Below are 13,562 nucleotides of genomic sequence, written 5' to 3' on the forward strand. Positions count from 1 at the left end.
TGTGGTACTTTATCAAGGGTTCTCTTTAAAATCATAATGACTATAACCATTGCATTCCTTTCACCAACTTTCTCTGCTTCTTCATCAAAAAATTCAGCTGAATTAGTCTAGCACAATCTTTTACAAACTTAAGCTGGCCCTCCTTAATTAACTCAAACCTCTCCAAAGCCCTTGTCAATTTTTTCCCTTGATTATTATTCCATGATATTAAACTACTAGGATTATTCTTATATTCTTTCTTGGTGTCACATTTTCCACTGTTCAATCTCTTGGCACTTCTGTATTAAGAGAAATCTTGAAGGCATTGGCAAGAATTCCACTATCTAATCCCCCAATTCCATTAGTAAACTGGAATGCAAGCCATCTAGACCAGGCAACTTATCCACTCTAAACCTAGCCAGCCTTTCTACTACGTTTGCCCCTTACATTACCTCTATCGTCACTGCTTCTACTGATATTTTGTTAGCATCTTCTTCCTTAGTAAATGCTGATACAGTGTACACATTAAGCATCCTAACTTTGCCTACAACCTGCAACATTTATTATCTGCTTTTCTCCTAGTGGGCTGGACCCCACTTCTGACCACTGTTATGAACAGTGAAGAGTTTGAAGTCGAATTTATACACTTATATTTGTATGTTAAGAAAGAATCGTTTCAGTTTCACTTAGGTTTTGTTTATAAACCTTGAAGCTTGGATGTCTGGATAGTCTTGTGACTAAAGATTTCAGGTCTTTTAGCTTCTTTGCATATACATTTTAATGAGGTTTTATAACGCCTGAAGTTAAAGAGATGGGTTAAAAGGGGTTGAAAGTTCAGGTTACCAGGTGCTTGTCGCTTGTATCTTGTTGTCAAACATGTTGTTCTAACTGATCCAATATGGGGAGATGATTCCAGTGAGGAAACTCCAGAATGAGATGCAAAAATATGCCCCCATGTCAAATTTAAATTCCACTTCAGTGCGATTTTAGAACTGTATGATTTACATTGCCACACAACCTAGTGCAGTGTTCACGAGGAACCAAATGCAAGGAAGCAGCTCTGCAGATTCAGGACATAGTATTATAGGCAAGTCTTCACAACAGATTCTTCATGCTGCCTTGTGGTACCAAAGAGAAGCAAACAAAGGCAACCTCCGACAAGGAGACAATATTAGAAAGAAGGAAACAAAAGGAAAGTCAGGGCAAGAGTGGCACTGCCAGAGAGAAATCAAACTCGAGGTAGGGGGAACAGTGCCAGAGTGAAGGGAGTCATGGGTCAAGGGTGGCAATGACAGAGAGAAAGGAGCCTCAGAGCAAGAGTAGCACTGCCAGTGAGAAGGGAACCTTGGGGCGTGGATAACTGTGTAAGGGCAGATCATGGCACCACAGGCTGAAGGATGCAAACAAAAACCCAATGGTGGGGCAGTGGATGTGTGGATGGGGGGAAGGAAGGGTGCTGTAGAGGGGGTGGGATGAAGAAGACAGCCAGGCAAATGGGAAAATATATCAAAGAAGAGCATTCTATAACAGCTGAGATCATTTAGCTTGAGTTAAATTGGAGTCAGGCTAGTCAAGCGATTGTACTCACTTGTTCTTGACAGTACCAACTACTTCAGCTCTCCAATTCACTCCTCGGGCACAGACTTCCAATTCAATGAGTGCTACAATTTGGAAGAACCACTGGGCAACTGGGCAGGCTTGAGAATCCCTTTAGAAAAGTGACCATGGAGCACTGACCAAAGGCTAATCCCTTGCTTTATCTTAAAGTGCACACTGACAAGCGTCTCCCATGATCCAAGCAAAATGCAAGCACATGGAGTGCAGGTTAGGACAATGCCTGCGTCTGAGGTGAGAGCTCAGGATATAATCAAATGGCCAAAGCTGTCTCCACTCGCTCATGTGGTGTGTGGAGTGCGGGGGGGAGGCGGCGGTGGTTTGATCAACCATCATGTTCATTAAACACTGGGCATCCATGTAGTGGTCAGGACACTCCCGTATGCATGAAATGGCTTTGAGAGGCAGCTGCAGGCAATGTCATGACTAGGGAGGCACAGTGACATAGTTATTAGCACTGCTGCTTCACAGCTCCTGGGACTCATGTTCAATTCCGGCCTTGGGTGACTATCTGTGGAGAATTTGCATGCTCTTCTTGTGTCTGTGTGGGTTTCCTCCGGGTGCTCCGGTTTCCTCCCACAGTCCAAAGATGTGCACGTTTAGCAGGTGCTAAATTGCCAATCACTGATCAAAGGTATGTAGGTTAGATGGATTAGCCACGGTCTAACCATCCACCTTGAAGGAGCAACTGCTACCACTGAACCAAAACTGATATCTAGCACAGTGATGAGGAACAATATAAGATTACCAAAGGTGCCCATTTTCATTCGCTTAGGTCTCTCTTTTTGGAGCAGTCTCACTAAAAAACCATCCCTGTGAAACCAGCACATCAATTCCATGCTGTATTTGTGCAAGCGTGTTCCAGGGTTTTGAAGCTATTGACCTTTGATGTGTCAACAAAGCATCAGTAAAATCCAAGAATTTCAGCAAGACCTGGATGGTAAATGATCAACAGGGTCTCCACAGTAAAGGGTAAATATGTTTCCCACTAACTCTGACTGATTCTGATTTTGGTAGGTTTGAAATTTGATAGAAGGGAGAGAGAAGTGACATATCCTCAAAGCTTTGCTGCAGAGCTAGAGAGATGAGAGCTGGACAGGCCTTGGGGTTGTTTGTATGCTTCATGTTAGTTGACTGGGTAAGTTTTCCTTATACAGAGCATACATTGCGAAGACCCATGGGCTCTGATTTATATCCTGAGGGTCGGCCAACCTAATAACTCCTGTATAATAAAGTTACAAAGGAGTTGTAAACAACAAGAAGAGTAGGATATAAATCAAATCCCATTAATCTTCATAAGTTCTCTTGTTTCTATAACATATTAGTAATGAACCTGTAAAGAATGAGGTGAAGTTAATGTGGTGAGGTGCTGTGCAGATTGGCCTTGTGGATCTAGGGACACTGTGACTGGGAATTGCTGTATGACCAGGCTTCAGAGCATTTGAGAATAAATCTTTGAAGGAAAACTAGTTCCTGTCATTTGAATGTAATAAGGACAAAATCAATTGGAAACTTATTATATCTAATATAATTACAACAATCTCTAGTGAGATGACCTAAAAGTAAACAATTATTAGCCCATATGTAGACAAGATTTCAGTTATACAGTAACTTTCACACATACAGGGCGGGGTTCTCCAGCCTCGCTCGCCCTGAAACCGGAAAATCCCGTCCAAGGTCAATAGACCTTTCCATAGTCTGCCCCTCGCCCGCTCCAATTCCCATGGTGGGCAGCACGGAAAAATTTGCCGCACAAAGTCCTTTTAGGTGAATATTAATCTGAAAATGGTAGTGGAACATGGAAGTGAGGTGCCATAGGACTATCAAGTGCACTAATAGAAACAAAATGCAAAAGTTATAATAGCCTGGCTTTTCACCAGTTATTCAGTATAACTCGAATAAAAACTGAAAGTGCTCCAAAAGGCCCTGTTAGCATCTGTGGAGAGTTAATGTTTCGAATCATTGTGACTTTTCCTCAGAGCTGAGAATGTAATGGATTTTATACTGTTTGAGAGGGGGTGGAGCAGCTGGAGCAAAGTAGGTCAGCCATAGGTGGGAGCGAGGAGAGATTGGATAAAGATGTTTGGAGCACAAGATAAAACAGTATGACTCCACTCTGGTACAAAGCCAAGGTGGCACACTGAACCTTGTCCAAGAATGTCAATGTTAAGAGAAAGTGAATATTCCCAGCTGCCGTCTCTTCATATTATAAATTAGACATCATGGAGTTTGGACATTTGTATGAAGCTTCTTGGGCCCTTAGCTCCATATAGTTGGCAGGGGTTGCCTAGCAACATAACTTCAAGTTACCTCTCAGAGGGTCACATTCTAAATGGTATAAGGGATGGATATTATATTCACATGTTTCTGATATTTTGAAGTATGTGAAATCAGTGATATTGTAACAGGCTGGTAACCTGTTCCTTTAGCCTGTAGAGTCATAGATGAAGGTGTAGGTGAAGATGAATGTCCACTCCATGTTGGGAATGTAGTAACTCCTATCAGCACCTTTGAAAGTCAAGACATCTGTGTCCCACTGCTGACAGCGACGTATCCTATTTTCCCCATAGATGGATTCTTAAAAATTGCCTACTTTGATATTACAACTGTGAAAACATGAAAATATCTCCAGTGTTTATAGAATGTATATTTTATTATGCAAGGTGTATTGAACTATACCAAAAAAGCTGTGCCATCGTGATTGTAGATTTAGTAAGCCTTTAGTAAAGGCTGCATTCTACGTTCACACTAAATTGAAGAGAAAATACAAGTTTAATGTTTGTGGGTTAGTGCTGTAAATGGAAAACCAATGTCCTTTTTGGTTTCTTACACTTGAAGATTCTGTCCAAGTCCGTTCTTGTACCTCGCAGTCTTCAGCCTGTCAAGAGTGATGACCAGTCTAGATTGAAACAATGTTCAGAGAAGGAATGGTCGACTTGTGCAGAGGAAGACTGGGTAGGTGGTGCAGTTGTCATCTCATCTTTCTCTGAAATGAAACATTACAAGCAACTAAAACAATGCAATTCTGCATTAATCAAATAGGGCCTTAAATGTCCATCGGGGTGCGGAATACAAGGACTAATAAAGACTAAGAATGGACAAAATGATGACAGAATCAAAGAGATTCAACAAATGTTGGAAACGTATTCCACAGCGTTTGGGAATGTTCATCTTACCGTGACAAAAGCTGTCCACAGAATCAAACAGACTCTGAATGGAATAGGAAGTGAGTGGTTGCTGTGTTCATCTTTCTGAAAGAAGTGTTCAGCTTTTATTTCCACAGAAATTAAAAATAAATTAAACTCAAATTTTATCTTTTGGGTATTTTATAACACTTGAAATTCTCATCCCATTCAATCCTGCCTCAGAAAATGCAACTCTTTCTCTAACATTTAGTTTACATTTTTAGTTCTTTCACAAAATGTGCAGTGAGAAACTTGAGAAAAACCTTTTGAAAATATGTTCATATCCAGCAGAATTCTTTCATCATTTTTTAGGATTTGGGGACACCTACTATCAGTTGGTGGATCATCTGAATTCCAGACTTATCATCTTGCAGAACAAAACCAATGATCAAAGTCTCAAATTAACACTGCTACAAAGTAATATAGTTGAACAATTCAAAGTTATCTCAAGACTGGAGGTAAAGGTTACTTACTTTCCAATTGCAATGTTTTTACCCTGATGGTTGGAAATTTGGAAGTTTGTGAGTTTTGTTTTGAGAATTTTAAAACATTGATATTAAATTTTTGCCATGAATTTAGTATCTGGCAGAATGTGATTATATTTTTTAATCTTCTTCACATCTGTTTGAGTACGTTCTCCAAATTCTAACTTTTCTAAATATCGGATTGCTCTTGCAACATTGCAATACATTCACAGAGAAAAAAACTTCCTTAAAGTTGGCAACTACTTGTTAATTTAATTTAATTTTCTTTTATTTATTATTGTCACATATATTGGGATAAAGTGAAAAGTATTGTTTCCTGCACACTATACAGACAGAACATACTGTTCATAGAGTACATAGGGGAAAAAGAAAGGCTAGGGTGCAGAATGTAATGTTGCAGTTGCAGATAGGGTAAAAAGAGAGGTCACCTATATATGATAGGACCATTCAAAGGTCTTATGACAGCAGGGGAGCAATGATTTTGCATTGAATTTACAGGAGAGCTATAAAGGGGCCATATGAATAGGTAAAGGGCATGGGTTGACACTGAATTGGAATAAAGATGGCAATGGGGTCATGAAGGGATGTGGGGAGCATCTGATTGATGCACAGCTTATTATGCCTCCATGAATGTCTGAAAAATACAACTCATCCATAAACATTATGCAGTGCAAACTATTAACCCTTCTTGCTTATTGGAAAACATGAGTTTGTGGAGTGAAGGTGGTGATGGGAGGGGAATGAAATAGAATCTCATCAAATTTCTCCAATAACGATTATTGTTGTTTGATCATAATATTATTTTTTTCTTGTCAGGTTGACATTGACATCAAAATACGATCTTGCAAAGGATCTTGTGCCAAGTCAATTGTTTATGATATCAACAAAGAACATAACATCCAGATGGAGAAATCCCTTAAATCACTGACAGATATTAGACTGGATAGTATCGTACATAATACATCAATAAAAATGCTCAAAATGCGTTTGGTGAAGAATTCTGATAAAGTAACTGGCTTTAAATCTGCGCCTGATGTTGGTGATGAATATCCAAAGTTCTGGGAAGAGGTACACACTAGGTTGATGACGCTGGAAAATGATGCACTTCAGGTAAATTCACATCTAGTTCCTGACTATTATGAAGGGTCATTTTCAACTCCTACCCCTCCGACTTCACATGCTGTATCCACTCAAACAGGCAGCATGAAGATTGATGCTATGTCCCTCATTCCTGATGGAATCAACAGCACAGAGAAGGATGATGTGGCATTAACTCATGGAGTAAACATCACAAGGAGAGCAGAAACGTTCCTAATGCATGGTAATGTGGATAGTGGAACTGAAGAGCCACACTTCACTACAGATTCATTCAGAGCAACTTCCTCATATACTTCTCACAGTACAGAAACACACCACTACATAACTGGTTCCAAAACTGCCACAAGCCAACCTTTTACCAAAGATAGGGACGTGCAGATTTCCAGTCAAGATATTTTTTCTGATGCATCATTCCACAATTTGGAACAGATTGACATTAAGGAATTATCATTGCCCCAAGCAAGTAAGGTCTTTTCTGGTCATTCAACTCACACAGAGGCCAATAGCTCTGGTGATTTCACTGATTATTCAAACTTGGGGCATTTTGATGACACTGTAATGGTCAGCAGCAAGAAACGTAGTTTCCCTTCAACCAAAGAGGTGGCAAGTTCCAAAAGCAAGGTGTCTCACACAGAATTATTTAATATTAGCAGTGGCCACCAGGTTTCTAACACAGGGGAATCAAAGGGATTTTCAAAAATCTCAAACACTACACAACTTGCTTTGGACCCAAACTTTATGTTTAATGAGGAAACTGGAGAGGGGATTCTGGATGTACGGGATCGCAGCTCGCACACAGTTAAAAATCAGAAGATTAAAGGCTACATTGGGAAAGGTATGTTTAAGCATAATCTAAGTGAAAAATGTTGGCTTTTTTCTAGATACGTAGAATCAACATGCAGATCAATTCAATGGGTTGGGATTAGAGTCACAGAGTCATAGAGGTGTGAAGCACAGAAAAAGGCCCTTCAGCCCATCAAAGGCAAATCACCCAACCATCCTAATCCCATTTTCCAGCACTTGTCCGTCATCTTGTATGTCTTGGCATAACAAGTGCGTATCTAAAACCTTCTTAAGTGTTTTGAAGGTCTCTGCTTCCACCACCCTTTCAGGTAGTTCCAGACTCCCACCAACCTTTGTGTGAAAAAGTTTTTCCTCACATCTCCTCTCAACCTTCTGCCCCTTGCCTTAAATCTATGCCCCGTAGTCTTTGATCCCTTCGCCATGGGAAAAGTTTCTTCCTGCTACTCTCTATCCATTCCCTCAGTAATTTTATACATCTCAGTTGTGTCCGCCTTCAGTCTCCTCCACTCCCAAGGAAACAACCCCAGCCTATCTCTTTATAACTAAAATTCTCTAGCCCAGGGCAACATCCTGGTAAATCTTTTCTGTATTGTTTCCAGTGCTATCACACCTTTCCTATAATGTGGATTCCAGAGATGCACACAAAATTCAAGTTGTTGTACAATGTTCCATGGCTCAGTGTTTGGTAGGCATAGTTTGAAATCTAAAAGCATATTAACATAGATTCCTTTCACAGGCTAGTAAGGTGGAAGATTTCTAAATGTTGAGTCTTGAATTGGAGTTTTGTAACTTTCCAAGAAGCCTGCTGGGGAATGTGTTTTCTGACATTTACTCTCTATATATCAGTTCCAGCTGTAGATTCTTTATTTGTGTGCAACTCACGCAACTGTTCAGCTACTCTCTACAACATGCCTAATTCAGCATAATCTTTTAAATTTTTCAGATTGTGACGACATCATACAAAAACATGCATTTGGTGATGAAGATGGTTTATTTAAGATAAAACCCACCGGCTCTGCTGACGTTGTGACAGTTTACTGTGATCAGAGTACTGGACTGGGTGGTTGGGTCTTGGTTCAACAGCGAATGGGTGCATCGGTTCATTTTAACCGATCCTGGGATGAGTACAAGAGGGGTTTTGGTAGCATTGATGGTCAAGGCCGAGGAGATATCTGGCTGGGAAATGACATCCTCCATTTTCTCACACAGAACGAAAGTGTCCTCCGTGTCGAGCTAGAGGACTGGGCGGGGAATGAGGCGTTTGCTGAGTATGCGGTGTCGGTGGGCTCTGAGTCAGAGAGCTACATGCTAAATATTACCAACTACGTTGGGAATGCTGGGGATGCATTAATATCTGGGTTATTGTGGGATAGGGAACATACTACTCACGCAAACATGAAATTTAGCACTTACGACAGAGATAATGATAAATGGGAGGAGAACTGCGCGCAGTTTTATGGAGGGGGTTGGTGGTACAATGGTTGTCAGTCTGCTAATCTGAATGGAATTTATTACCATGGTGGATTGTATGATCCTCGTAACAACATTCCATATGAAATAGAAAATGGAGTGATATGGGCACCTTTCAAGGATATCGACTATTCTCTTAAAGTGGTAAAAATAAAAATACGGCCAATTGCTTCAATTTAGAAAAGAATTTCTACTGATAGTTGGTTAAAAGTTATGGCAAGTTTTGCATTTATCTAGGTTGCAGCGAAAAATCTACCTCTTTGCATAAGCTTCGTTTGTAATGTTTAAACACTTGATTAAACTGTTGGAAGTCCTGCACCAACACTGAATAAATGGGTAATCATAATATTTAATCAAACAGTTTACCATGCACCATGTCTTGCTCATTCATTCATTTATTTTTATTCATCATTCAGATAATTGATGACTACATGAGGGGCAGGATTAGCAAGTTTGCCGATGACACAAAGGTTGGCCGGGTGGTTGACAGTGAGGCAGTGTCTTACAACAAGATATAGACAGAATGGTCAAATGGCTAGATAAGTGGCAGATGGAATTTAATCTTTAAAATTGTGAGTTGATACACTTTGGAAGGAGTAATTTGACAAGAAAGTATTCAATGATCAGTAGGACACTAGGAAGTTCTGTGAATTTGATTTCATTTCATTTATTATTGTCACATGTATTAACATACGGGGAGAAGCATTGTTTCTTGCGCGCTAAACACACCGATCATAGAGAAAGAAACGAGAGAAGGTAGTATTACAGTCATAGCTAGGGTGCAGAGAAAGATCAATTTAATGCAAGGTAAGTCCATTCAAAAGTCTGACAGCAGCAGGGAAGAAGCTGTTCTTGAGTCAGTTGGTACATGACCTCAGACTTTTGTATATTTTTCCCGACGGAAGAAGTTGGAAGGGAGAATGCCTGATGTGCGTGGAATCCTTAATTATGCTGCCTCCTTTTCCGAAGCAGTGGGAAGTGTAGACAGAGTCAATGGATGGCAGGCTGGTTTGTGTGATGGATTGGGCTACATTCACAACCTTTTGTAGTGCCTTGAGTTCTTGGGCAGAGCAGGAGCCATACCAAGCTGTGATACAATCAGAAAGAATGCTTTCTGTGGTGCGTCTGTAAATGTTGGTGAGAGTCATAGCTGACATGCCAAATTCCCTTAGTCTTCTGAGAAAGTAGAAGCATTGGTGGGCTTTCTTAACTATAAGTCAGCATGGGAGGACCAGGGCAAGTTGTCAGTGATCTGGACACCTAAAAACTTGAAGCACTCGACCCTTTCTACTTTGTGCCCGTTGATGTAGGCAGGGGTGTGTTCTCTGTTACGCTTCCTGAAGTCAATGACAATCTCCTTTGTTTTGTTGGCATTGAGGGAGAGATTATTGTTGCCACACCAATTCACCAGATTTTCTATCTCATTCCTGTACTCTGTCTTGTCATTGTTTGAGATCCAACCCACTACAGTGACGTTGTCAGCAAATTTGAAAATCGAATTGGAGGGGAATTTTGTCACACAGTCATAGGCGTATAGTAGGGGGCTGAGAACACAGCCTTGTGAGGCACCAGTATTGAGGATGATTGTGGAGGAGGTGTTGTTGCCTATCCTTACTGATTATGGTCTGTGAGTTAGGAAATTCAGGATCCAGTTGCAGAGGGAGGTGCCAAGGCCCAGGCCATGGAGATTGGAGATGAGGTTTGTGGGAATAATAGTGTTGAAGGCTGAGATGTAGTCAATAAACAGGAGTCTGACATAGGTATCCTTGTCATCTAGGTGTTCCAGGTTTGAGTACAGGGCCAGAGTGATGGGAATGCACTGCCTGAGAATGTAGTGGAAGCAGGTCAGTGCCTCTGCACTTTTCACTTTCACTTTGCTCAGTATCCTGAATGCACCTCATTTAGTCCCAGTGACTTAGTATAGATAACCAATTCAATACCTCCTCCTTTTCAATTTTAAACTCGTCCAGTGCCTGAATTACCTCTTCTTTCACCATGGTCTTGGTAGCGCCATCTGCCTTAATAAAAACAGTTGCACATATCAATTTAATGCCTCAGCCATGCCCTCTCCCTCACCGGGGGCAATTTTGAGCCCACATTAGCCATGAGTGCAAATAGCGACATGGGAGCAAACTCTCGTGAGAACTGGAAAACGAGATTCCCGCTTCCCAATTTTCCCTAACCTTGCCAGTGATGTAATGAAGCAGGAATATTCTTTAAATAGGGGCAATGGGAGCCCTCTGGAGAGGGAGGAGGGGGCAAAGGCAAGTGTAGCCCCGGGGGCAGAGGGACAGGCATGAGCAGTGCCAGAAATGGCCTTCTGGGGATCCCCATGGGGGAAGTTGCACTGGTGCTTGTGTGTATCGTTGCCACAATGCTTGTGTGTGGTTGCCCCGGTTCATGTATGGGTGGGGAGTTATCCCATTGCTTGTGGGGATGGATGGTCTCACCTGTCCATGAGAGGGTGGCGAGGAGTTTCTTTTGAAGGCAGAAAAGGACACCTTGACACTGTGAAGCCGGCATTGCCAGCTCTATCAGGCCAACCCTGAAATGTTACAGCAGAAACCAGGGTGCCAGAGATTGGAGAGAGAGAATTTAGCTGTGTGCCAAGAGAGCTATCTGGAGCGCCACATGCCAGTTTGCTCACCTCAGCCAGCACTCTGTGCACAGAGAACAAGATACCACCTATGTGTACGTCTCCTTTTTGGTCCTTAATTGACTGTGCTCCCTTTTTGCCACCTTTTCATGATTGATGTGCCATGAGAAGACTTGGGGATTTGCCGACGCTGGCTGTCAGCCTCTTTTCAGCACGCATCTTTTCTTCTCCTTGTTACATCTTTTCCTCTCCTCGCAACCTTCAAAATTCAGCTTTGTTTTCAATTGTATTTTTTCCCTGGCACTTGTCATAAGCATACTTTTTTTTATCCAAATTTTTATCCCCCTCATAATTTGGAGAGCTTTAGATTTGTTTGCTCTACCTTTCCCTTTTGAAAGAAAATACATTGGGCGTGTCTGAATTATTTCTTCGAAGACGGCCCATTGTGCAACAATTGTATTTCCAGCCAACCCTTGACTCCAATTTATCCAGCCTAGACTTGGCTGGACCCCATTTGAGTTGTCTTGCCCCAATTAATTGTTCTCATTTTTGTATTGTTCTTTGTCCTTTTCCATAGCCAACCTAAATGTTATGATGCAATCATCATTGTCTCCAAAATATTCTACTCCTGACACTTGACCTACTTGATCCACCTCATATTCAAGAGCCCTGTTCCTGGCAATGCCTTCCTCCTGGGCAGGATGGATACATACTAGTGAAGGAAAATTTCCTGAACACAGTCTAGGCACTTACCCCTCTTTCTGCCATTTACACTGCTATCTTCGTCTATATTTGGAGAATTAAAATTATAAATACAGTGTCATTTTTGCACCTTGCTATAATTTCTTTGCAAGTTTATTCCTCTACATCCTTCTCACTAATTGGTGGCCTGTAGACGACACCCAGCAAGGTAATTGCACCTTTTTAGATCTAGCCAAATAGATTCTGTCATTGAGCCATTGGAACATCCTGTTTCTCCAGCTTTGCAGTGTTCTCCTTAGTCAATGTCACTACCCCTCTTCCTTTCCTTCCTTTCATATCTTTTCTGAAAACCTTGTATCCAGAGGTATTTAACACCTATTCTTGCCCATCTTTGTGCCAGGTCTCTGTTATCGCCACCTTTTACATTACCTGCCATCATATTGGTGTAACTCACCAATTTTATTAACCACATTCCATGCATTCACGTAAATGCACATTGACCATGATTTATATTCTATTACTTTCTCCCTTACTCTGGCCCCACCTATTACCTTACTATTCCCTTCTCTACTGCAGTCTATTTCTCCCAGTACTATGTGCACCTTGCTATGCCTCTGATACAACCTCCTTTCCCCCACAACACTGCTGAGTTAGTTTAAACTGTCCCCAACAGCACGAGCAAAATGTCCTGCAAAGAACTCTATTCCAGATCTGTTCAAGTCTTTAGAGCATCTATCACCCCCAGAGCCAGTCCTGATGTCCCAAGAATCTAAATCCCTCCCTCCTGCACTATCCTACTAGCCACATGTTAATCTGTTTTATCCTCTTAGTCCTGCACTCACTGGTACATGGTGTACTCCAGAGAATGACACGGTGACGCATTGATTACCACTGCTGCCTCACAGCACCAGAGGCCCAGGTTCAATTCTGGCCTATAATGACTGTGTGGAGTTTGCACGTTGGCCCCGTGTTTGTGTGGGTTTCCTCCAGGTGCACTGGTTTCTTCCCACAGGCCAAAGATGTGCAGATCAGGTGGACTAGCCATGGTAAATGCACAGAGTTATAGGGATAGACTGGAGGGGATGGCCTGGGTTGGGTGCTCTTTCAGGGAGTTGGTACAGACTCGATGGGTCAGATGGCCTCTTTTTGCACTGAAGGGATTCTATGGCTATCATGTCCTCCCGGCCATGTGTTTACCACCAGTGGGAGATGGCACTTTGTTTGCTAGCAGTGGGATTCTCTGGTCTCACCGTTATCAATGGGAATTTCCACTGATAACTATCCTACTATTGATAACACCCCATGCTGGCTGGAAAACCGAGGGCTGTTGTAAAATGAAGATTGCATCTTCAACATTCAATCAATAAAGTAAGTTATTTTGAAATTTGACCTATCTATCTAATGGGTTGAATTTTCCAAGCTCCATGGGGATAAAGTGGAAGGCAAAGGGACCAGGAAAATATAGACAACCATATTGGGACATTTCCCTGACCAGTCCCTCCACTGGAAGTTTCCCGGTTACAGGCAGGGATTCAGGACTGTTGACGTTCTGAAGAGGCAGGCAACAAAATTAAATATTTAGGATCAATTCTTTGGGTCCATTGGCATTTTACTAGCAGCAGATTAGCC

General features: G+C 41.7%; 1 protein-coding gene across 1 annotated transcript; it reads left to right on the forward strand.

The window, feature by feature from the left end:
- Positions 1 to 2,677: 2,677 nt before the first annotated feature.
- On the forward strand, positions 2,678 to 8,815 carry fga (fibrinogen alpha chain). Its single transcript, XM_080199411.1, has 6 exons — positions 2,678 to 2,731; positions 4,432 to 4,548; positions 4,636 to 4,819; positions 5,091 to 5,236; positions 6,080 to 7,196; positions 8,109 to 8,815. The coding sequence occupies exons 1-6, from the start codon at positions 2,678 to 2,680 to the stop codon at positions 8,813 to 8,815; spliced, it is 2,325 nt and encodes a 774-aa protein (XP_080055537.1).
- Positions 8,816 to 13,562: the final 4,747 nt, after the last annotated feature.

This window comes from Carcharhinus amblyrhynchos, chromosome 1, assembly GCF_965287045.1.
Source record: "Carcharhinus amblyrhynchos chromosome 1, sCarAmb.v2.hapA, whole genome shotgun sequence".
Taxonomy (NCBI): Eukaryota; Metazoa; Chordata; class Chondrichthyes; order Carcharhiniformes; family Carcharhinidae; genus Carcharhinus; species Carcharhinus amblyrhynchos.